Source organism: Glarea lozoyensis (assembly GCF_000409485.1).
Source record: "Glarea lozoyensis ATCC 20868 chromosome Unknown GLAREA6, whole genome shotgun sequence".
NCBI classification, from domain to species: Eukaryota; Fungi; Ascomycota; class Leotiomycetes; order Helotiales; family Helotiaceae; genus Glarea; species Glarea lozoyensis.
Window position 1 is genome coordinate 1,207,918 of NW_007361001.1, and position 22,135 is coordinate 1,230,052.

The window sequence follows — 22,135 nt, forward strand, 5'->3', positions numbered from 1 at the left end:
CAACACTCACAGACAGGGGCAATCAGCGATTCAGCGGTGGATCAACCCAACCAAGCTCGGGTTGTAAGACCCCACTTTACTGGACGGCCCGGGCCAATGGTGTCGCACAGATGCGCTTGCGCTTGAGGACCCCTAACACATGTTGTCTCGAGTGTGGGACTCGTACGCTGGACGACTCAGCCTTCCTTCTTCGATCATTCATAAAGCCGTCACCCCAATCCTTTCTTCTCAACGCTCAACTGCCAATTTACGAATTCACGACACCAGCAACCTTGAAGATACCCCAAAACACGCACACATTTACTACAAGCCACTGCTCAAGATGAAGAAATTTGGCTTTGGAAAGAAGAGTGGTGATTCCTCGAAGAATGCCGCTCCAGCAGCTTCCAATCCATATGCCCAACAGCCACCAGCCCCGGACCCGTACGCTCAAGACACCAACAAGTACGCAAATATGCCAGCGCCTTCAGCAGGCTCACCCTACCAGCAAGCCCGTTCGAACTATGGCGGTTTACCAGGTGGCCCTGGTGCTGGTCGTGGAGGACTTCCAGGCGCCCCAGCACCCAGCAGAGGAGGAGCACCGCCACCAAATAACCGCCAGAACTCAGGCAGTAGTGGCTACGGCAATGAGAAATATGGCAGCGGTGGTGGTTATGGTTCAAACAGATATGACAATGCCCCACCAAGCTACAGTTCTGCCCCGCCATCTGAGGCAGGGTCCAAGTACGGACCAGGTGGTTATGGAGGAATGGGTCGATCTCAAAGCAGCGAAACAGCCAGCTTCAATGACAAGAAAGACGACCCGTACGGTGCGCCAAAAGACCCATATGCCCAGCGAAGTGCGATGCCACCTTCGAATGGCCAACCTGGTCGGGGTTACGGTTCGGAGGCACCAGACGCCGCTGGCGGTGGATATGGCGAAGATCGACAGCTTACCGCAGAGGAGGAAGAGGAAGAGGATGTGAATGCGACAAAACAACAAATTCGGTTCATGAAGCAAGAAGATGTCTCGTCCACTCGAAATGCCCTTCGGATAGCGGCCCAAGCTGAGGAAACTGGACGGGCAACACTGGCCAGACTTGGCGCACAAGGAGAACGGATCCACAACACTGAAAAGAACCTTGATATTGCTGCTAATCACAACCGGGCTGCGGAGGCAAAAGCTAAAGAGTTGAAGACTCTCAATCGGAGTATGTTTGCGGTCCATGTCAACAACCCGTTTACTGGGAAGTCAAGGAGAGAGGCTCGTGATCGTGAGATTATCGAAAAACATCAGAGCGAACGAGATGAACGTGAGGCTACCAGAAATGCCGCTTACGGTTCTCAACAACGTATGGAGCGGACGTTCAAGGAGCTACAGCCAGGTGATGCGGGTTACAGACCTAAGAATTCCAAAGCTAGTTTGGCCGAGCGTTCCAAGTATCAATTTGAAGCCGACTCAGAAGATGAAGAAATGGAGAATGAGATCGACAGCAATCTTGATGCTTTAAGTGGTGCCGCCGGACGACTGAACCTGTTAGCGAGGGCCACTGGTGAAGAGGTCGAAGCCCAGAACAAGCTGTTGGATAGAGTTACAGACAAGGTATGTTTCCCAATCATATACTCGAACATACACGTGCTAATATTTCCCAAGACCAACAGTGTAGATGACCAGATTATGATGAACAGAGCCAGATTGGACCGGATTAAATAAGTGTAGTCATTAGCGATAAAATGGGTTTGATTTTAGACATCATTGCTTCGGAGTTTTTGGCTCACTGGAAATAAAATACCTTTCACATTGCGGTCGTATTACACGCTTGCCCGAATACTGTTGACATATGATTATACTTGTGCGCATGAGTGTTCTGATGCACAAACCTGATACAAACTTGATAAGTTGGTTCACAATACTAAGTAATGTATATCAGCAATTTGATGCAATCAAATCTTGCCCTCAGACATAAGTACCTCGTGCTCATGTGGCCATTGGGCATGATGTGTCTGATTAGCTTGGTACGAGCTACGGTCGTTGGCATTACCTAAATCCCGAGACCCATTTCGAAAGCTTATTTCTACGTCTGGGCGACCAAACTAATCCTTATCGTATATTCATAAATATCTTCAAGGTCAAGTTAGAACAATCAAATCGATTTCAAATGTACAACATATATCTCATTCAAGCCACGATTCCATTATGTTGTCGCTCATAGAGCTCTACCCCTCCTGCAATCCTCGCGTGCCTATTGGTCATAAACACCGCACCGCGCCGCTTTTACTGTACAACCCTTATCTCCATTAACCAACACCTTCCTACATCATGCCTTCCTTTTTTTATAGCATCAACGCCAAACTATGTCTTTCATTAGAACCATGAGATTATGCTTCTTTCCATCCATCTAAGAATTGCATCAACTGCACGATTGCTTCTCTGTGGTCTCCTTATCGCCTAGAACTCTACACTTCTTGAAGTTGGAGGCTTGGAGGCTTGGACCAAGCTCAACCATGGGCAATTCGCCTTCATCTACGTCAGGAGAGAGACAGGCGTTACTGCCACGAGCGATGCCATGTTTAGACCCGGAAGATGAGGTTGATCATGACGGTTGTTTTCCGCCTCATGGGGTGAGGGATTTATGTCCGCAAAATCCTCATTCGAAATTGCCTGTTTATGTTACTATTCATAGGTAAGTGTTTCAATGGCTAACAAATAGCGTTTGGCAATGCTAATATAACTGTAGAATTCGAAGAGATGTGATTGCTGCTATAGGTTTGTGGATTAACGAAAACGATAATATGAGGGCTAAAGTAAATAGATGATCCGTATTCTCTTGAGCAGCTGAGGGATCCGAGAATGAACTTGTCGGTGGTACGGCCACTAGTAGATAAGCTTTATGAGCTGGATGATGTTTCTGTTGGTGAGTGCTTTGATTTTTCATTTCCTGCTGAAATTTACAGATTTGTTGTGGGATAAACTACGTATCTACTTCATGCATGTGAGACATGGGGGATTACTGCGCAACTTTTGGAGAATTGTATTACAACATCATACATCTCACAGTCCGATCATCCGGCATTGGCCAGTATATCCAAGATGTATTTTGACAGCACATCAACTAGTCACTGGCGACCATTATTTGTAGCAGTACATGTCGCGGCGACCGATGTATTCGACGACAAATCTTGACTTTCTAGATTCATATTGGCAATTGACTCGACATTCTTCATCTTCTTTGATGGTTTAAAAACATTCTAACACTTACATAGTATACTGCCTGTTAGTAAACAGAGTTCAATTTCAGCGCGAACAGAGTGTCCAGCCACATCAACAAAGTGTATGCTCCACTCGTGCTCTCCTCTGCGAACTGCTCGCCAACCGCATATTGAGACGCTTTCATGAAGACAACACCGGAGCACAAGGTTTGCTATGTCTCGCTCACATCTTAGTTGGCTCCTTCGACCCTTTTCAAGGGGCACCACAAGAAGTGATAGACCAAAGTGACCATCAACTTCATTGGACTGTCAAATCTAGAACAGGATTTATGAGGAAGCTGCCTGCTCTTGAGATTGCCATTATTTCCGAAAGCAAGACTTTTCTCAGTTCTTCTGCCTGTCAAATGGTAGTGCGAGCAATCTACGAAGGCAGAGTTATCTACACGCCGACTTCATTTATAGATATCTTACCGGATCACTACAAGCATAAACCTGTATCTCTATACAACCCACGGAAGGCTCCCATTCTCAATCAATATCGTCTGATTGTTCCCCGAACTAGGAACTTAATTGAGATTGTGCATTTTATCATTCTCTTGGTGCTGTTCATGCTCGTAATGAAGAATCGAGACCCATCCAAAATTGGTGGCGTGGAACTTATCTTCATCATTTACACTTTCGGGCTTCTTCTTGATATGTTTGCGACGATTCTAGAGCACGGTATGTACCACTCTTCCATTTGTAATATTCAAACCTTGGCTGACATTGTCTAGGTTGGGATGTATACACCCAGAATCTCTGGTCCTTCCTTGACATAACCTTTTCATTTGTTTTCAGTATCTATCTGATTTTACGCCTTCATGGATGGCGGACCGACAACCTCATTGCCTGTCAACAAGCGATGGATGTTTTAGCAATGGGTGCTCCAGTTCTTATACCACGACTCGCATTCAATCTCATGTCTGAAAACATGCTATTCGTCTCCCTACGCAGCATGATGAGGGACTTCACAATACTCACTGTTTTAGCTGTTTGGTGCTTCGCAGGCTTTTTGCTTTCTATGACTTGGCTTGCTAATGGAAGTCATGAACCAATAACTATTTCCAAGTGGATGTTGTGGGTCTGGTTCGGCCTCGATGGTACTGGAATACAAAGGTCAACAGAATTCCATTGGCTCCTAGGCCCTATTCTTATGGTAACATTCGCATTTCTCGGAAATACGCTCTTCCTCACGATTCTTGTGTCTATGTTGAGCAGCACATTTGCCAACATCGTAGCCAACGCCAACGCAGAGATACAATTTAGAAGAGCAGTGCTTACCTTGGAAGGTGTTAAGTCAGACGCAATAGTATGTCAAAACTTAATCATTATGGCTCCAGCTAATGTTGTTCAGTTTGCTTACCCACCACCTTTCAACCTCATCGCCGTCATGATACTCCTCCCATTGAAATTCGTCCTAACCGACCGCTGGTTCCACAAACTCAATGTGTTTTTCGTCCGCATTATCAATGCTCCAATCCTTCTCATCATCTCCCTAGTAGAACGACGAACACTTTGGCCAACCACGAAACGACCTCGCGATGCAGAACAACTACCTCTAACTCCCAAAACAAAAGTTCGGCCTTGGGATTTATCGCGGCAATTCTCAGTACACGGCGATATCCAAGCGGTCTTCGACGCGGAACCGCCAGCAGAGGTTGAGAGCGAGATTCAGCGTGATGATGATTTGAACCATACGACTTTCGAAGATGCTTTCAATGAAAACTTCAGCCCTGACGTCTTGAACTCTTCTCGGCGGTCATCTTCAAATAGAAGGGTAAACGGTAAAGAACGTCGCGACTCGGTAGCGCCATTTGGAGGACTGATGAGGCACTTGAGTGAATCCATCACCGAAGAACATGAAGCTGCGAGCTCCCACTCACGAGATTGTGGTAAACATAACGAGGAAGTGAAAGATAGGCTTCACGCATTGGAGAAAACTACATTGAGAATTGAGAAGTTGCTTGGGAAGCTGTGTGAAGATCTGGATGATGAGTTGGGAATGGGGAAAACGAATGACGCTGGGAGCAGCAGAGGAGAGGGAAGTGGTGATATCCTAACTCTAGAGGACTTGGACCAATCCTAGTCAGTTAAGAGGGATGATAGCTGATGAGAAGGCTGTAAGAGACTACGGATATACCACAAAAAATCTATGGACTTTGAAATGAAAATGTAATATACTCATCAAATTTATTCATCTTGAGAGCTCTACCGTGCGATCTCTGTCTAACGTACAACAGCAAGCGTACGAGAAATGTCACATCGCTGAAATGGTATGGACTTATATATCCGTCTCCATGCATGAACTCACACGTATATCAACCCCTTTGTGCAAGCAGAATAAGAAGATTATGAGAAATTAGTTACAACCCGAAAGAAACATAAAACCAGAATAGTTCTTCATTCCTTCTTCATTGCAGTATCTCTACTTTATTTGTCCGCCAAATCACTTGACACCCAGAAAAGGAAGTCAGAATTATCACCTAAGAACTGACCAAAATACAAAAGCATACCCCTCACGGATTTGTCTTGTACGGCATCCTCTATACAATCCAACGATTCTACACATTGCCCGGATGTACATGCGAGATGAGCTTGTAGGTAATTCCAAGCTTCGCCATCCTCGGGTAATAAGCTCGAAATTATCTGACCTGCGCCACGCCTCGGTCGCCACTTCTGCTTGGAGGTTTCTGAGATTGTTGGTATGGTCTTTTATGTTGACAGTGACGGTGAAATGGTGGTATTGGTATCATACATGCCTGAAATGCTGATAGCTATCCTTTCTAGGAACGTTGACGGTGCGACGTACCAATACCCGTCGATCCCAACAAAGACAGCAACTCCTACTAGGGTTCACAAGAGAAGCAGTGACTATACGATGCAATCCTACCCTCTCATCTATCCAGTGGCTCCATCTAGTACCATATAAATCGAGGTATTGTATATTTGGAATCTTGCCATCACCAACACCTAAGACGTAGGATGTGAGTACCTCTAGAGTAGGAGATATCGCCGCTCCATGCTAGGCAGCAGCAAAAAGTGTGCAGTGTAGTATTCGTGATCTTAAATAGTAGATATATCGACTCATACTCCCTCACCGCCTTTGGGGCAAATAAAGAAGTATAGTCATAGACAATCTGAGTTCGGGTATCACTCTGACCTTCTGCGTCGTATACACGGTACCTAGCAAGATCGAGCAAGGTCCCTCATACATCCTGCACTCTCATCCTATCGGGCTTCATACCGATGCATGAAGCAGTTGCCTTCGTCTAGATCGGCCAACATCGAACTTCTCATATCTGTGGAATCCCATTGCCAATATCATGAAATTTTAATCCATGTCTACGAATCTCGCGGTAGTGAGCGCCTCGGCCCTTCTTCTTCAAGCATTGAAAGCACAGACCAAGACAACCGTACTCCCGCAGAATCCCTACTACGCTAATCCAACGCCATACCAACAATTCTATGAATCGTCTATTTCTGGAAAGTCGACATGTAGTATCTATCTCGTGTTGCGGAGAAGGTAAACCGAATTGAAATTATTGGAAACTGAAGGCGAAGGTAAATTGCCGCTATAGAAATGTACCTTTTCGTATAACAGTGCCGTCGAGAATATGTTGTCTGAGCGAGTCCCGATAATTATGCCATGTATAACATTAGACATGAAGCAGCAACAGCACGGCAAGGTGAGCGGAGAAGCCCTCCGTAATACCCTGGTATGAGTTGTGTATAAAGGTAAAGCGGTGAAGCTACTGAAACAATACGTAGACATCGAGTTAGACATTTGCCTAAGCGCTTCACTGTTGAATAACAAGTCTGCTCTTCGTATAATCCAGAAATTCCCAACACAGACAATGAGCCAGGCCACAGCAAGACGAAAATAAATGATCTGAGTCGATCGTATTCCACGTGTCCCATGATGTAATGATTCTCAAAGCAAAGAAGGACATGAGACTTCTATCGCGCTAAAAATACCGTGATTTTCGCCGTTGGGCTCATGAACCTAGCCTTGTCGCCTCGACTTGTACCAAAACTCCTCTGCGAAGGATGTCCCGAGCGGATGAAAATGCTTAATCGTGTTCCTCTTGCACCCCACGGAGTTCGTACCGCCAAATAGGGATTTTTCGAGCCGCAAGGTTTGGAACAGGAGCCGAGGGTGTATCTAGCGACGCACGGCGTCTATCTCTCCTGTCCTTTACCCTTGCTGTGTAGCTGTGGCTAGTGATGTCTTTAAAAAGAAGCGGGAGGATCACGGGGAAACAAAATGGGATTAATAAGCATACCCGAGAATCGTCGACAGGGTCCCGGTAGAGACCGTGGCGACGGAAATATGCCGACCGCCATTCATTACCATCAAGGCAGTTATAGAAGATCATGATCCAGCAGATCTCCCATCAGAGATCTTTTCGTTTGGCTATTTTAAGAATGGTAGACGAGGATCGGAGGTTATGCTGTAGACGCACTCAATATGGTGGAGCTCGACGGTGTTAAACAAGTGACCAGAAAAAACAGATGCAACTTTGTGCATGTGAGAAGAAACATGATTCAGCATCCAAGTTGTTCTGTGGGGTGGCAACCGTTAGGCAACACTGAACTTGTGGGAAGAGGTTGCTACTCACCGATATTCCGAGGTATTGGATTCCAACTTCACGCCATTCAGACTCGATGCGACACCGATACACAATAATTCAATAAGATTCCGGCAAATAATGAACAGCTGTAGGTAGCGATTTAATGAAAATGATTCCATCCTCAGAGGTAGATCCAGCATTATAGGTTGAGCACTCCCTCGGACTTTCAGCCCTACGACAAGTAGTTGAACATGCCAATACCGAGCAAATAAGCGCGGCCGCCAGTCTGAGTTCTAGGGTTGCAGTGGCAAACCAAAGAGATATTGATTTGCTGCAAGCAAACTTATGTTCACCAATCAAACGAATAGGTCTTGGCACTTGCCGAAACACGCGGAGATTACAGCTGACATGAAAACTCGAGCATCGAAACGTCGCAATTTAGGAACACGAGTAAAATTCAGGAGATTGATGTTCCGAATCTTTGGAATCATGAAGCGCGCTTCCTCCGTAGATATGGTCTATTAGACAAAAAACGGCAATTCCTTCGATCTGTATCAGGATTAGGACCTGAATCGAACAACATGTCCGTTCCCTAGATGGAGCAACGGCTTGCCTCCACTCACCATAGTTCATACCGTGGTGGAGTAAGCTGTTCGATACAACCAAAAGCCGGGAATGCACTTTCCCCACGCCACACCTAGTTGCAAGTGGCCCGTCCCTTTTCCTGCAGTGAGCCCGCTGGTTAGGCGCACAAATTGCCCATGCTTCTTCTCACACCGATGCGTATTGTATTTCAGCATTCGCTCGTACCTGAGCCAACCTCAAGCACTGACGAGACCGTAAAAGAGCGTCCAGGTCAACACGAATCCACTCAACCCCTCCACTAAACCACCCGTCCACAGCTCCATGCTTCCCCGAAAGTAGCGATCAGCTCCGCCTTCTGCGTCTAGTGCTTTGCCCGGTTGAACCCTGAGTGTGTAGAACAGGACGGAGGTGATGAGAGAAAAGACGATATAGAAGATGAAGCCGTAATATGATTCGAGTCCTAGTATTCCAGCCCCCACACCGAAGAGGGAAGCGGTAAGGTTGTGAAGGGTCGTGAGAGTCTATGTAATGATCGAGTTAGGAAAGCCATTCGAGTATGACAGGTTGCAAAGAAGACGTTTGACAATGAAGGGGAAAGATATAAGGAGATTATTAACCAGCCCCAGAGGCTGTAAACGTGGTAAAACATGGGGTTGAGCGGCTCTTTGCTTTTGGGGTCGACGCACAGTCGGTGTGATAGTGACAGATAACTGATTTGTGTGATACGGAGGAATGGAAGAGCTCTCCAAATGCCATTGATTCAAAACGGAGATATTAGACGAACCTTTGTGTTGTGCAGCACAGACTCTTGCACGATTGGGCTAATTTGCAGCTCCCTTTCCGTAAGCATGACTGCTTCGGCTCGATTGCGGTGGTCCTGATGCCGGGAGTGTTGCTTTGACAAGAATCTTGCGATATCAATCGTGGTTAGAGGCTGATGTTGATGGAGGTCTGATTGAAGCTGGCGTATTCGGAGATGGAAGAATGTAAGTCCGCGATTAAGCGAACGAATGTTTAACCTCCAGCCGACGTTCCAGCAGTGAGATTGGAAAAAGCACTGCGTTAATAACCACTTTTCTCTCACTTGATTCGCGACGGTCAGTTGGGGTCCTCTCGGAACGTGGAACTTCCAACTCGGCCATTCCGTCGCGGCTGTGCTGTGCTTGCAGTAGTCGGGTCCTCACTGTATCCCCCACCCGACCGCGGTTGTCCTCGAGGTGACCTCTAAGAAAGGCAATCGAATCCGGGGTATGTGAGAATCGCGGCGATTATACCACGTGTGCATAACGCAGGTCTGCAGATGCGAGCTGGTAGCGATTCATGGGGCCAGGAAGCTCAACGTCAGTCATAGCTGGAGCTGGTGAGCAGCGTCATAGACTATGAAACAACAACAGAAGCCACCCCCCTCGTATAATCTACCATTTTCTACTTGTAGTAGACAGAGTCTCACTGCGTTGCCGAGTACCTTTGTACTTGTTTCGTACGTGAAATTGAAGTTCTAGAACTACACGATCCAAACATCTCGCCAAGCACCTTTGACATGGGTTAATCAGGCAATTACTAAACCTACGAAAGCTACACTACCATTTTCTGTGTATGAGCTTGAATGGAAAAATGAAATGAAATTTTGGTTTTTACGAGGGACACCATCTGAATGGCGTTCGAATAACCAAGTTTTTTCTTATCGCCCTACGGATACGATCCATGTTGTGGGGCATGCACATAGCCTCGCTTCGTGTTCTCGTATTGTCAAAATCAATAGAAGTTACGACTTTTCCATCAATGGGAACACGACATATTTATGGAATATTCTTGAATTCCACAGACTAGCTGCTATGAACCAAACACCTAAAACCATGCAATAGAAGTAACAGTAACGATTTGAAGAAAAACAAACTTTGCGTCCGAATCCCGGATTCGGAACCCCTTCCAGAAGTGCAGAAATAGAAATGAAGTAGAGAGTTAGAACCCCCCCAAAAAGCCACACCGAGTCCCTTTTGAAATCCCATGCTTCCATGCATATGCCCAGACCTGTAAATGCTGAAACCCCAATTCGCCAGTACACCGTGATGATGCTCGCTCCCGCGCTTCGCAATGCTGCAATTCCGATGAAACAAAGACAACCAAGAGTGAGATAGCCGGGTGCTTAGGAGACATATCTTCCATAGTCGTTCAGATATTGTTGCATGTATACGGACAAAGTGTACCCAGGCGTAGCCTCTGCACGGCGTAGATAACGAATTGCGTGAGAAAAGTGACGCTCATCTCCTGGTGGTGCTGTGACGTTACCGAGGGACATTTGCGATTCCGCAGCCTAAGCCTTTGTTAGTACGAGGGTATATACAACAGTAGTGCTAAACTTACAGAAGCCAGTAGTTCGCCTGTAGTGGTTCCATTTGCATCGGCAGATCTAACAGCGCGAGCGAAGAAATCCACCGCTGGTTGCAAAGAGCCGCGAGCTTCGACATACAAAGGTCCTTGTCGCCTTGGATCAGATGGAGAACCTAGATACATGTTAGCCTCCTGTTCAATGAAGTGGGTTCAAAAGCGGTTTAAGTTACCCGCTGAGCTGCTACCTTGGCTTGACGAGTCACCTTCTTCCTGATGAATTTGAGCAAGTGTTGACTGAGATCTTTGGAGCCAATTGGAACCTAAACCTGCGTGGTGTTAGTCTTGGTAACTTCGGGCTATGAGGACCGAGGGTGCTTACCATTCAACACTTCAACATTATCTGGGAAGTTTCTCAGAATGCGTAACCACGAAGTTTGGCAGAATTCTGTAACATCTCTGATACTACCCGCATCCGCATCATAAAATGCGAACTGTTGTAGCCCATGGAGAATCCAAACTTGTTCGGCAAAACGCTGAGGGTCTCGGAAGAAGTGAATCTGATCCAAAGCAGACGTAGCAGATCTCGCAGACGGAATATACGCTTCACATTCTTCCGGGCGGGATGAAACCACTTCGTAGAGAAGAGTCACAATGCTTTTGACCTGCTCCACGACATCTTCATTGTTGCTCGAGGAGCTCCCTCCGCTCTTTGAGTGATGGGAGTGCTTTGATGATTTGGATTGGCGAGACATCTTGAGTATAATTCGATTGTCGAGTGTGTGGATTTGATGGAGGTCGTTGACGAAGTCAGGTCTGTTCTAGAAACCGAAGAGTGGTATTAATGCTTGAAAGTGCGGTTGTCGAGTATAGCGTTGTTAGACTGTTGGTACTGTTGCTTTGATGCTGATGTATATGATGAGCAGCAGCGAGTATGAGTATAAGTATTCAAGTTTGTTCATATGTCTCAACTGGTGAACTAATTACAGATATACCTGGGACATTGAGAGGGAGGATGTTTACAGGGTATGCATTCAGATCCTAGGAGTGAGGGGGCCATGAACTGGAGACAGGCAGAAACAAAAGAAGAAGAGGTGTCGGTGATGATGTTATTCAGAAGTAGTCTTGAAGAGTGACAGCCGCTGACTTGCATGCTGGTAGGTCCAGGGGTTTCTCTGTCACCCTGGCTAGAAGGTTCTCACTTGAGTCGCCTTATCAAGATGTGTTTGGTTATTTGAAACCTATGGCATGAAAAAAGCGGCAGAAAACGGATCTAAGAGAATATTTGGCCACGGGGAATAGCACCGGTGGAAGCCTGTAGTAGGAGCCCGGAAGCGACCAGGAGGTTATCGACGTCCAGGGACATGACGTGCGTATGGACAGCTTGACTGGTTACCTGTGGAACGGCCATAGCCAAGCACGGTCGCGGCCGCGGCAAGGAGAGGATGTACAGTTTGGTTCCTGAGGAAATGCAGCGACACTGGGAGGATGTTCGTGTATAGAACGGGGGGGAATGGATGGGGAAGGGGACGGGCGTTCAAGACTGAGGCAGCTCGATCGCGCTTGTATCTACGCAGTGTGGCTAGTGCGGGTGGTGCTATCAGTTTCTCGGTTGTCGGTTCTCCCCCCTGGATCGGATTTTACACGCATCTGCTTGCGGCACAGGTGCTGACTGTAACCTTTCCAACCAAAGACACCCGGAGACCCCCAAAACGAGCCTGATGCCCCGCAGCCTTACTCATCTTTTCACATCTTTTCACGATATCTCGTATGGGAATCGTGGAGTTTAGAGGAAGTGGGCACTGATGAGTGGGAAATTCTCCGATTAGAACTTCTTATGTCCAGAGATGCTCGGCGTCTCCATCCAGCTTAGAGGCTATCAGGTAATGCTATCCAGAGACAGAGACGTTGCTCAGTCACCAGGTGCCTTTGCTGATTACTGATTGATGAAGTGGCTTTCAAATACGCAATTTGTCATCATCACCAAATCGAATTGTTCAAACACAAGAGAAGATGGGAAAGCAGAATCAAAGAAGCAACTGTTGTACAGCTCAGCCTTGTCCTGCGTCATAGCGGCGATGCAGCTATCTCTGCACAGCTTTTTGGTGAGCATTATCATTCGCTACCCAGTCTCTCATGCGGGTGCTTCGGTCGTTTGGCGTCTCGTTGACTCGGTACTGTGTATCATTGGAGATTGAGCAAACCCATCGTTTTCCTTTTTGAGAAGCCCCACTAGCTGCAGCAGTCAGAAAAGTGGCTCTCGAATCTGATTGCGTGATCCACTGCCCTAATCGATTAACACTGCACCAAGCAAGCACCATATCCACCGTATATCAAGTAGCGGCGATGGAAGCTTGTCATATCTATCTGTCAAGTTGGATGGCCCTGATCTAGTGCGAAAAGGTAAACTTTATACAGTGGATTCCATCTTCTTGTACGTCGAGTGGGCTGAAATGTCAATGACAAATTCTCATAAGGCTGACGGGGAATCAGCTAAACTCTTGGTAAAGTGTGTAATACAGTATCGAAGATAGTTGAATAAATATTTTTCTGCTGCAGATGAATCACTTTCTGATTCATAAGATATTTTCAACAGACTTTGACAATTAATCAGCAACTTTCAGAGAACGACAGAGTTATGTTGATTGGTTTTGGGTATTGATTTGAGATGATCAGCAACCAGCAATTTGGTAAGTTTGTGACTTGTTTTAGTGGATCGAGTAGACAATACAAGTGGAATCCAGAACGGAATCCTTTGCTGGACCATGTTGACAAGATGTTATGTTTTATCTGTTTTCACAAAGGAAGACATTCTTGGACTCTGTATTCAACCCCCATAAAAATTAGAAGTATATACCTACGTAATGATGTTTTTAGTTGACATTATTGTAGAATTTACTGCCGCTTGTGTTGTCCATCGCGAATTGGTTGTCATCCACAACAAGCGAGTTTTTGAAGCAGAAACTTTTGATCGAGTGACACCAAAAGTCATACTACCTTATACACAGCAAGAATTGTGTTCCAAAAGAAAGATTAATATAACTCTGTGTAAACTGTCCTGTGTATTTTGTCAACTTCCGTCACCGAAAGTGTTCAGTCGGTTCGAGAGGCTTTCCAACATTTGATGCATACCTAGGTAAAGAGGTGCGCAAGTATCGTGGGACTTCTTTGCATTCGCATTGGACTTGACTCACTTTCGAGTGACTTCATGAACTATATCCCAACTTTTATGGCTTTGAAAGGAGTCAAAGCGACCCGCGTAGCCTGATTGAGTTGTTACAACTCATCAATATGTTGTGTAGCCGATACTACGCCCGCATATTGACGAGCTGCCAGCATACATATCGCTGATTCCGAAAGCCTCGCTGATTACTGTACTCGCATCCCTTGGAATGCAAAAAGCTTGTTAACGCCTCTGAAGAGGAAATTTGAAGTTCTGAATATCCGTCAAGTCCAGTGGCTACACTGACAGATCCACGCCAAAAGCATGCCGGCGTCCCCGTTCCTAATCCTATGTTGATTTCGATGAACGATCCATTGTGGTGAAAATTTCCTGGATGTTTTGTGCAAATTCAGCGGACCAAACGTAACCATATAGGTCCTGTAGAAACCAAAAAAAATGTCGTTATTAGTCCAGTAAAGACCTGAATATGGCAAATTTTTGGAAGCGCCATCGATGAACCTACTTTGGTCTCTGGGGGACTTTCAATTCGATATGACCCATATTTGAAAAAGGATAAATTTTTTCAATCGGCTGATGTCCAGTGAAAGGTGGCTTGAGACGACGCTCTGGAAACACTATCTAGGTATGTACGTGGATAATGAGGTCGCTTGCCATGGTGTTGTCCAGACGGCACTCCGAACTCCAGTTCCGGCACTGGGTATGCACAGGACATAGGATACAGAATGCATGCTGTTGATTGACATAAAAAATTCCTCAATAAACTGGCAGGTGACGGGAGACAAGAATTATGACTCCACGGTCTGCATATATGTGATATGCCACCCATTCCGGGTCCTGGGCAGAGGAAAGAATTGTGATATTCTGACTCCTTGGTTGAAAATCGCATCCTACTGGTGCTACGCATCACACATTCGCCATGAGGAGTATGCCGGTGCTAGATTTCTAGCAGATATCTAGTAAAAGGCACAGAGTGCTAAAGATGATCTTCCTTGCGCCTGGCTTCAGAGTTATCAAGTGATCATATACTATTTTCGAGAGTCAAGTCCTATACATATTCATTTCCCCTGCTCCCTGGTTCTTATGCGTTGAAATTGCAATCTTGGTACCTCGGTTATTGCCCCGAAGTCGCTCAAGTAGTCGAACAAATTGAACGGGCAGTTCGAGTAGTATAGTGTTGATATTGCGCGAGGTCGTATCCAGCGACGGCTTCTTCGGTCCATTGTTTGCGTTTACAAAAATATGTCCGGCAAAGGTTTCAAAGAAAAGCGACGAAGGTTTGAAGCCAGACTCCGTGACCCTTGTCACGTCGGGAAAGTCCTGCAGAAAAGTCGGCTAAAGCAGCACTGCATACCTCGACTGCGACATGTCTTACGAAGTGACGCGTGTGACGTGAAGTCGATGAAAACCACCCTGTTTAGCCTCAGTACTTTCAACTCTCACCTGGATAGTTTTTACGAATTCAGTATCTTTATTCTCTTAACCAAATTCCCAACACAAATTATACCTTATTTATTAGAGATAGTTTATTCATTAAACCCCAGAGCCGCTTTACCTTCCCCACATTCATTTTAGACCCAGCCCAGAACGGGGGCGAGGTCCCTTTGGGCGTATTCGCGAAATACGTCGTGAATCCAGGCTCGAAACCAACTAGCAGATGAGAACCACATCGAGGTCACCGCCCCTAATACCTATCCTCTTCCGCAAGAACAACGCGATACTCTCTTGCGACCACGGCCTGTTATTCCAACAAACGCTTTCCTAAAACGTCGGCTTCGACATTCCACACCGTCGCGCTTTGGAACAAAACAATCAATGGACTCCTGAGATGAGATAACAAGGGATGGAAGCTATCGTTATCGATGACAGTCCCCTCGCCGATTACTTCGAAGGTCAGCGTCTTGTTGAATAGGAGCTGGCGAGCACAATAGTTAACATGTTGACAGGCGAGGGCGATGGTTCACCCAAACCTTTTAAAAAGGAGCGCGACTCTTCGGAATTGTCCAGTCCTTCATTTGCACCACGAGGCATGCCGAAGTCTCGTTTGAAGTTCCGACAAAAGCTGCCTCCTCCTTTACAATTAGCGATTCCTCCAAACAAAGCCGTTGAAATTATACACGATACCTGTTCTGTAGGTTATCCTACGTGGGAAAGATACTGGTCATCCACTAATAACTGTGTCCTTTCAGAAAGCTGTCAATTCCAGACTGGGTAGAGCAGACAATGCTAGATTTCTGGAAAGATTTAGATATTTGATAGTTGCCTCACAGCTTCTCAATGCCCACTCTCAATTAGGCCAGGCTCCTTCCGGTAGATCGAAAGACATCTCTATACCTATACCAGACACTTCTGGACTCGCGACCCTCACACATGAGGGAGTAGCTTTAACCAGCTCTTTTGCATTTGGACTTGCGTGGACCGTAAATTGGGTAAGAGGAGATCATGCTATTGGTCAAACTCTGGTATACTTTGGTGTGCTAGGTTTGTTGGGAATTATCGCCTATGGGTACGTTCGTAGACAGTGGCTTCAATACCTGCGGCAACAGAATCTACGGGACATTACGAGCTTGGTCGCAAAGTCACACGAGTTGGATTCTGCCGCTTCAGGGGCCCTGAGTCTAGTACAGGAGGTAGAACTTGTTGCCCGTGGTTATAAAATGTATGTGGTTCTTTCCAAAGATGTCCCAGAGCTAATGTGAAGTAGCAGCACTCCTCTACCACCAGTAAGTCGGCTTGACGACCGCAGCCAGACAAGAAGATGCGCCCGACTCCGGAAACAACTACGCCTTTGTTTTGCTGAGACTATCCCACGATATAATCAGGCCTATATAGCGATTAAACCTTACGCGCAAGACATGGACTTGGAGAAGTATTATGACATATACGATATTAGCGACGTAGATTTTACGGAAGCTATGTTGGGTTACAGCGAGGACGAATTTGACGATAATGAGTCGGTTCGTGTGTTGAAGATCCTCGCAGCACGATTCTACATGAGCAGAAAGATTCTCTTGTGCTGTTTTATGGCGTTGGATGCACAAGGCGGTAAGTCGGATTTGATACGGTGGAATATGGCTTCAGAGGAAATGCGAGCAGTCACGTTGGTGACAAGCGAAGCAGAGGACCGCTTACACCGCATTCTTAGCGAGGAAGAAAGTGGGTTTCGTCATCTTCATTTTGCCTGATTTGGCTAATCTGTTCTAGGCTTTCCAGTTCCTCCAACGCCAAAGATGCCGCTCACACCAAACCGCGAACGTTGGAGAGCCCAGTTGAGAAAGCTGAATTCGCTTTCCAGCGGTATCAGAGGCTTGCAGGCAAAGCTCCATGTGCTCAGAGATGAGTCAGACAAAAATCTAAACGAAACAGAAGACGTTTCTGAACTTGGAACCACTCTTATGATGCAGTACGAATCGATTGGCATCGATCTAAAGGCACTGATGCAGGAGTGGGAAGACGGAAAGAACGCTCTTGCAGTTAACATTGATCGAAACGAACGGCGAGTGTCTTCCATGAGCGGCATGCTTTCGCCTACGATCTCGCTAGGTGGTCTTACTGCAGTTGACGAAGGCAGTGCGCTTGATGCTCTCAAGGCCTTGAATGGCGAAATACCCTCTCGATCAAGCATGGAGTTGAGCTCCTCAGATGCTGAAGAAGTATTTGAGGCTATCGCTCTTCCGCCTGGGCGACAAAGAAGTACCCTTACCAGAGACGAACGAATCGCAAAAATGAAAGAAGATCGAGTTCGAAGAGAGTCAACGAAGGACAGAGCTGAAGCTAGCACTCGTATGCTAAGGGAGCTAGAATCGGTCATAAACATGAGACCAAGAGGAAAGACGCAGCCCGCGCGAAGAATCACGTCGATATGAATTATGCTTAATTGGTTTTTACTTTGCATATATGGGCTTAAGGGTAATCTAGACGGCGATAGGGAGTACTGGCGAGCACCGCATTGCTCATTTGTTTTCATTAGCATTTTATTCGGCGTTCGTTGCCGAGTTTCTGTTCGTGCGTAGGATAGCACTGATCAGACGGCGCTATATAATTTTGGATCATTCAGTAATACCAGTAGATAGTTGTAGTACCTACGTACATAATTTCATTACTCAACGCCCGGAACCACATAAACCTTACTATCTCTCTTTATCTCGCGTCCTCCAAGTATGTTCAATAATTTTCAATTTAAATCGTGTTTGATGGGCAAGGTTTTAATTATATGACAAAATGAGAACCAATCCGTGTAAACGGGCCGCTGTGAATGAAAAACTTGCTGGCTGGAGCCATAAGGTTAATTTTGGTTTTAGTTGTTTAGGAAGCGACGTTCGGTAGTCGAAAATTCAGCCGACCTAATAAACAACAACCGTCAGAACATCAACAACATGCCCAAGCGCTTAACGAGTACGTTTACTTGAAGCAGGTATCCACGCTTTAGGATATACACCAAAACCATCTTCGGGCCCGATGATTAACCTGTCTCGGTGATAATCTAGTCTCGGTCTTCTAGTTTAACAATGTCGAGACAAGCAAACAGGCGCAACCGGCGCGTCTTCGACTCTGTATTCGGGCCTGGCGACATATCGCAACCTACCCCGGTGGCGACTCCAGCAGGAGGATTTCCAGCTCCAGGACAAAAATGGGGAGGGCCAGAGGAACAATACCGTCCTGAAAAGGGATTGAGGACAAATATAGAGCACGTGCAGCCAGACACTGGGGATAGACTAAATTACGCAAGTATCGAGTCAAAACATATCCAGGATCAAGTCCGGTGGGATCGATCATGGCATATCGTTACTCATGCATTGGTTCTACCGCCTTTCCCCAAGGGACAAACCTCTAAGGTACAATTGCAGCCGCAAATTAGTGGGCTTGATAGCAGTTTTTACCAAGCGATGGAGGATATCTTGGACCCGGCTACACGTATTCCTTATGCAAATCATACTGAGAATATTGTGACTTGGCACACTCAACAAGTGAGGTCTCATTTTCTGACGCAAGTTCTTCCGGTTATCGCTCATCTGAAGGAGAGCCATGATCGGCCGAGCGATCTTATCTCTGAGAGTGTGCAGGTGTTGAAAACGGCGCATATCCAGTACCTTCATGGTTTTGGTCTCATAAAAGACCAGCTGGATCTTTCAGCACCTGAAATTTCCGCAGTGGTTTTTGCAAAGTTCCAACGCGATTTACGCGCTGTCATTAGCAACTCTGTGACAGACGCTTTGTCGGATGACCTCCGTGAAGTTATAGAAGTGTATACTTCAGTTATTCTCGGTCTGCCCATAGACAAAACGACTGAGAAAGCAGATATTCAACCAGAGTCGAGGAGATCAGAAAGAGCTCGCGTTGAACTTCTAGAGCTTGTGAGCTCTTTAAGAAAGGTCGGGTTGGCAGGAGAAAAGTTTCAAGTCACTTTTGCAGAGATCATGCATTTTTTGATGAAGGAATATGTACGAAAAGGCTTCAAGGGGGTATGGTCACTGGAAAACAAGGAAAACATACCAATACAAAAGTTTCTAGATGCAGAAGAATCAGTCTTGCCGAGAGCTGCTCATCTCATCTCACCCTCACAATGTACAAGCGAATTGTGCGAATGGATTGAGAATCGTTACTCTAAGCTGGCTGTGCAGGTTCTGAGTATGGTCGATACACCAACAACTATAACTTGGGCCAACAAAGAAAGATATAAGGAGATGGGGATTGGTCATTTAGCGGATCTTCGAATTGAAGAATTATTTGATATAGTCATCAACCGACCTAACAGCGGCGGGGCTTTGGAAGACCTCAGGACAGCCATCACCACACCTCAGAGACGACTATATCTCACCGAGGCATTCGCTAAGACGTTGAATGAGAGGCTATTGCATCCTGGAACGTCCACGCTCCAGATTCTACAGACTTACATATCTATGATATGGTCGTTTCATTCCCTAGATCATTCAAAAGTGCTTCTTGATCGAGTTGCTTATCCTCTTCAATTATATCTGTGCTCCAGAGAAGATACAGTAAGAATTATTATAACGGGACTTTTAGCGGATCCCGATGATACCCAAGGCAAGGCTGGTTCTGGAGATAAGCTCGTCGAACTGGCACAACTCCTTCATAGTGGTCAGCAAGAAGAGAACAAATCCAAATATGATGAGGAATTAGATTGGCATGACATGGAATGGGTGCCAGATCCTGTTGATGCCGGGCCAGGGTATAAGCGGTCCAAGAATGCTGATATCATTGGTACCTTGATCGGGGCTCTGGGTACTTCAGATATCTTTATCAGGGAATTTCAAAATATCATCGGGGATCACCTTCTGAAAAACGATGGTAGATTTGAACGAGAGGTATATGTCCCACCTTTGATCTCCATACAGTGCTAACAATTCCCAGGTCAAAGTCCTCGAATTACTCAAAACTAGATTCGGAGAAGGTCCTCTCCAAGCTTGTGAAGTGATGTTTAGAGATATCCAAAACTCCACCAGCCTAAACCTTGATATCCGACACAATAAATCCCTCGAGCCCAGTAACGAGGAACGAGAAGTCGCCCGCACAAATGTTCCTGAGAAGGTCAACCCGGAAGGTCTCCACAAACCCTCTCTCCACGCCAAAATACTGTCCCGACTCTTCTGGCCGCAACTTCAGGACGACACATACAACATCCCAACCGAAATCACCAACCTCCAAGCACAATACGAAGAAGGCTTCGAAACGCTCCAATCCTCACGCAAACTCACCTGGCTCCCCGCCCTCGGTCAAGCAACCGTCGAGCTCGAATTCGAAGACCGCACCATCATCGAAGAAGTCCACACCTGGCAAGCAACCGTAATCTGGGCCTTCCAATCTCCCTCGGGCGACCCCATTACCCACACCCTCGACACCCTCACCACGCAACTCGAAATGGACGAGCCCCTCCTCCGCGCCGCCCTCAAATTCTGGGTCGCAAAACTCGTCCTCCACTCCCCACGCCCCGGCGTCTACACACCCCTCGAAACGCTCAACACCACCCAACAACAAGCCACCACCTCGCAACCCCCCGACGAACCCGACGCGCCCGCCGCCAACACCGACAAGGAAAACGAGAAGATGGCCATGTATTGGCAGTTCATCCAGGGCATGCTGAAGAATAGCAGTAGTCAGATGCCGCTGCAGCAGATCAGCATGATGCTCAAGATGTTTGTGGGAGAGGGCTTTCCGTATAGTAACGAGGAGCTGAAGGAGCTGTTGCAGGGGAAGGTTCAGGAGGGGGTGTTGGAGATGGCGGGGGGGAGGTATAGGTTGAGGAAGTAGGGGGGGGGGGGGGGGGGGTGGGTGAGGGGAGTGGTGGGGGGAGATGTTGGTGGGTTGTAGAGCGGTGTTGGGTTTTTAAGTATGGTTAGGAATTTCATGTATTGACGGACTATAAGATGTGGTGATAGATTATTCATGTGTCCTCCAGGTGAGTTGACGTAATCAATGGTCTTTCAAGATCAGAAATTCTCAAAAATTCATTCGAGACCGAGGTCGTTTCCTTCACACCTTATCATATGGAACCCCAGAGCGGCGCACAGAATCCCAAGAATCAACAAACTTTCAAGACTAGACGGACACTTAGTTCGTTCTCTTCAAGTTACTTTCTGAACTACATTCTCGGTCCAGCCACTTCGTCAGTGCACACCGTCATTCGGCATTATAGAAGTCATACTTTCCAATTCTCAACTGATAATAGAGCGACGCACAGCATCCCAAGAATAAACAGACTTTCAAAATTAGAGTAGCAAAAGCGGACACTTAGTTCGTTCCTCTTCGATTTCCCTCCGACCCACCCCATCTAGATCCCCTATCCAGCCATTCCACTTCCTCTAGCACACACCGTCATTCGCATTCTTCCTTTCCAATCTCAACTGAATCACAAGCTCTGCCAACCGACGGCTCTCTTAGACAGACTAAAGACGGATAAACTGTATCGTCCATTTTCAGATTCCTCGTTGATTTCATTCCGTCCAAATACCTTTGAAAGAGTAAATCCACGATTTTCTGGTGCTGACAGGACGGATAGAGTATTAACGGGGCTTTCGAAGCAAGCAATATCTTCAAATGAAAATTCGCTCCCTTTCTAGCGAGCCGTCTTTTTCAAGCGAGTCGGAAGACGCTCTTCGAGGTTACGAAGTGTGGAGGATCGAGCCTTGTTGCTTTGTATATAGATAGTTGTGTCTCTACCCTTCAGCATTGACAATATCAAGATCTATGTCTGAAATTTATAGAGGCTGGTGGCTGGTAGATA

The 22,135-nt window shown here is 46.4% G+C and overlaps 5 protein-coding genes across 5 annotated transcripts; 4 read left to right on the forward strand and 1 right to left on the reverse strand.

Annotated features, from left to right (window-relative positions):
• Positions 1 to 139: 139 nt before the first annotated feature.
• On the forward strand, positions 140 to 1,693 carry GLAREA_02698 (uncharacterized protein; the record flags this gene model as incomplete). The annotated part of the gene is made up of 2 exons (XM_008087783.1): positions 140 to 1,582; positions 1,634 to 1,693. The coding sequence occupies 2 exons, from the start codon at positions 140 to 142 to the stop codon at positions 1,691 to 1,693; spliced, it is 1,503 nt and encodes a 500-aa protein (XP_008085974.1).
• Positions 1,694 to 2,484: 791 nt separating this feature from the next.
• GLAREA_02699 (uncharacterized protein) lies at positions 2,485 to 5,314 on the forward strand (the record flags this gene model as incomplete). The annotated part of the gene is made up of 6 exons (XM_008087784.1): positions 2,485 to 2,663; positions 2,718 to 2,746; positions 2,793 to 2,894; positions 3,244 to 3,909; positions 3,963 to 4,537; positions 4,583 to 5,314. 6 exons carry the CDS (start codon positions 2,485 to 2,487, stop codon positions 5,312 to 5,314), a joined length of 2,283 nt encoding a protein of 760 aa, XP_008085975.1.
• A 5,216-nt stretch (positions 5,315 to 10,530) lies between these two features.
• Positions 10,531 to 11,467, reverse strand: GLAREA_02700 (uncharacterized protein; the record flags this gene model as incomplete). The annotated part of the gene is made up of 4 exons (XM_008087785.1): positions 10,531 to 10,698; positions 10,749 to 10,888; positions 10,946 to 11,041; positions 11,095 to 11,467. 4 exons carry the CDS (start codon positions 11,465 to 11,467, stop codon positions 10,531 to 10,533), a joined length of 777 nt encoding a protein of 258 aa, XP_008085976.1.
• A 4,269-nt stretch (positions 11,468 to 15,736) lies between these two features.
• On the forward strand, positions 15,737 to 17,759 carry GLAREA_02701 (uncharacterized protein; the record flags this gene model as incomplete). The annotated part of the gene is made up of 5 exons (XM_008087786.1): positions 15,737 to 15,785; positions 15,840 to 16,024; positions 16,083 to 16,552; positions 16,598 to 17,049; positions 17,098 to 17,759. 5 exons carry the CDS (start codon positions 15,737 to 15,739, stop codon positions 17,757 to 17,759), a joined length of 1,818 nt encoding a protein of 605 aa, XP_008085977.1.
• A 642-nt stretch (positions 17,760 to 18,401) lies between these two features.
• Positions 18,402 to 21,162, forward strand: GLAREA_02702 (Winged helix DNA-binding protein; the record flags this gene model as incomplete). The annotated part of the gene is made up of 2 exons (XM_008087787.1): positions 18,402 to 20,219; positions 20,266 to 21,162. 2 exons carry the CDS (start codon positions 18,402 to 18,404, stop codon positions 21,160 to 21,162), a joined length of 2,715 nt encoding a protein of 904 aa, XP_008085978.1.
• Positions 21,163 to 22,135: the final 973 nt, after the last annotated feature.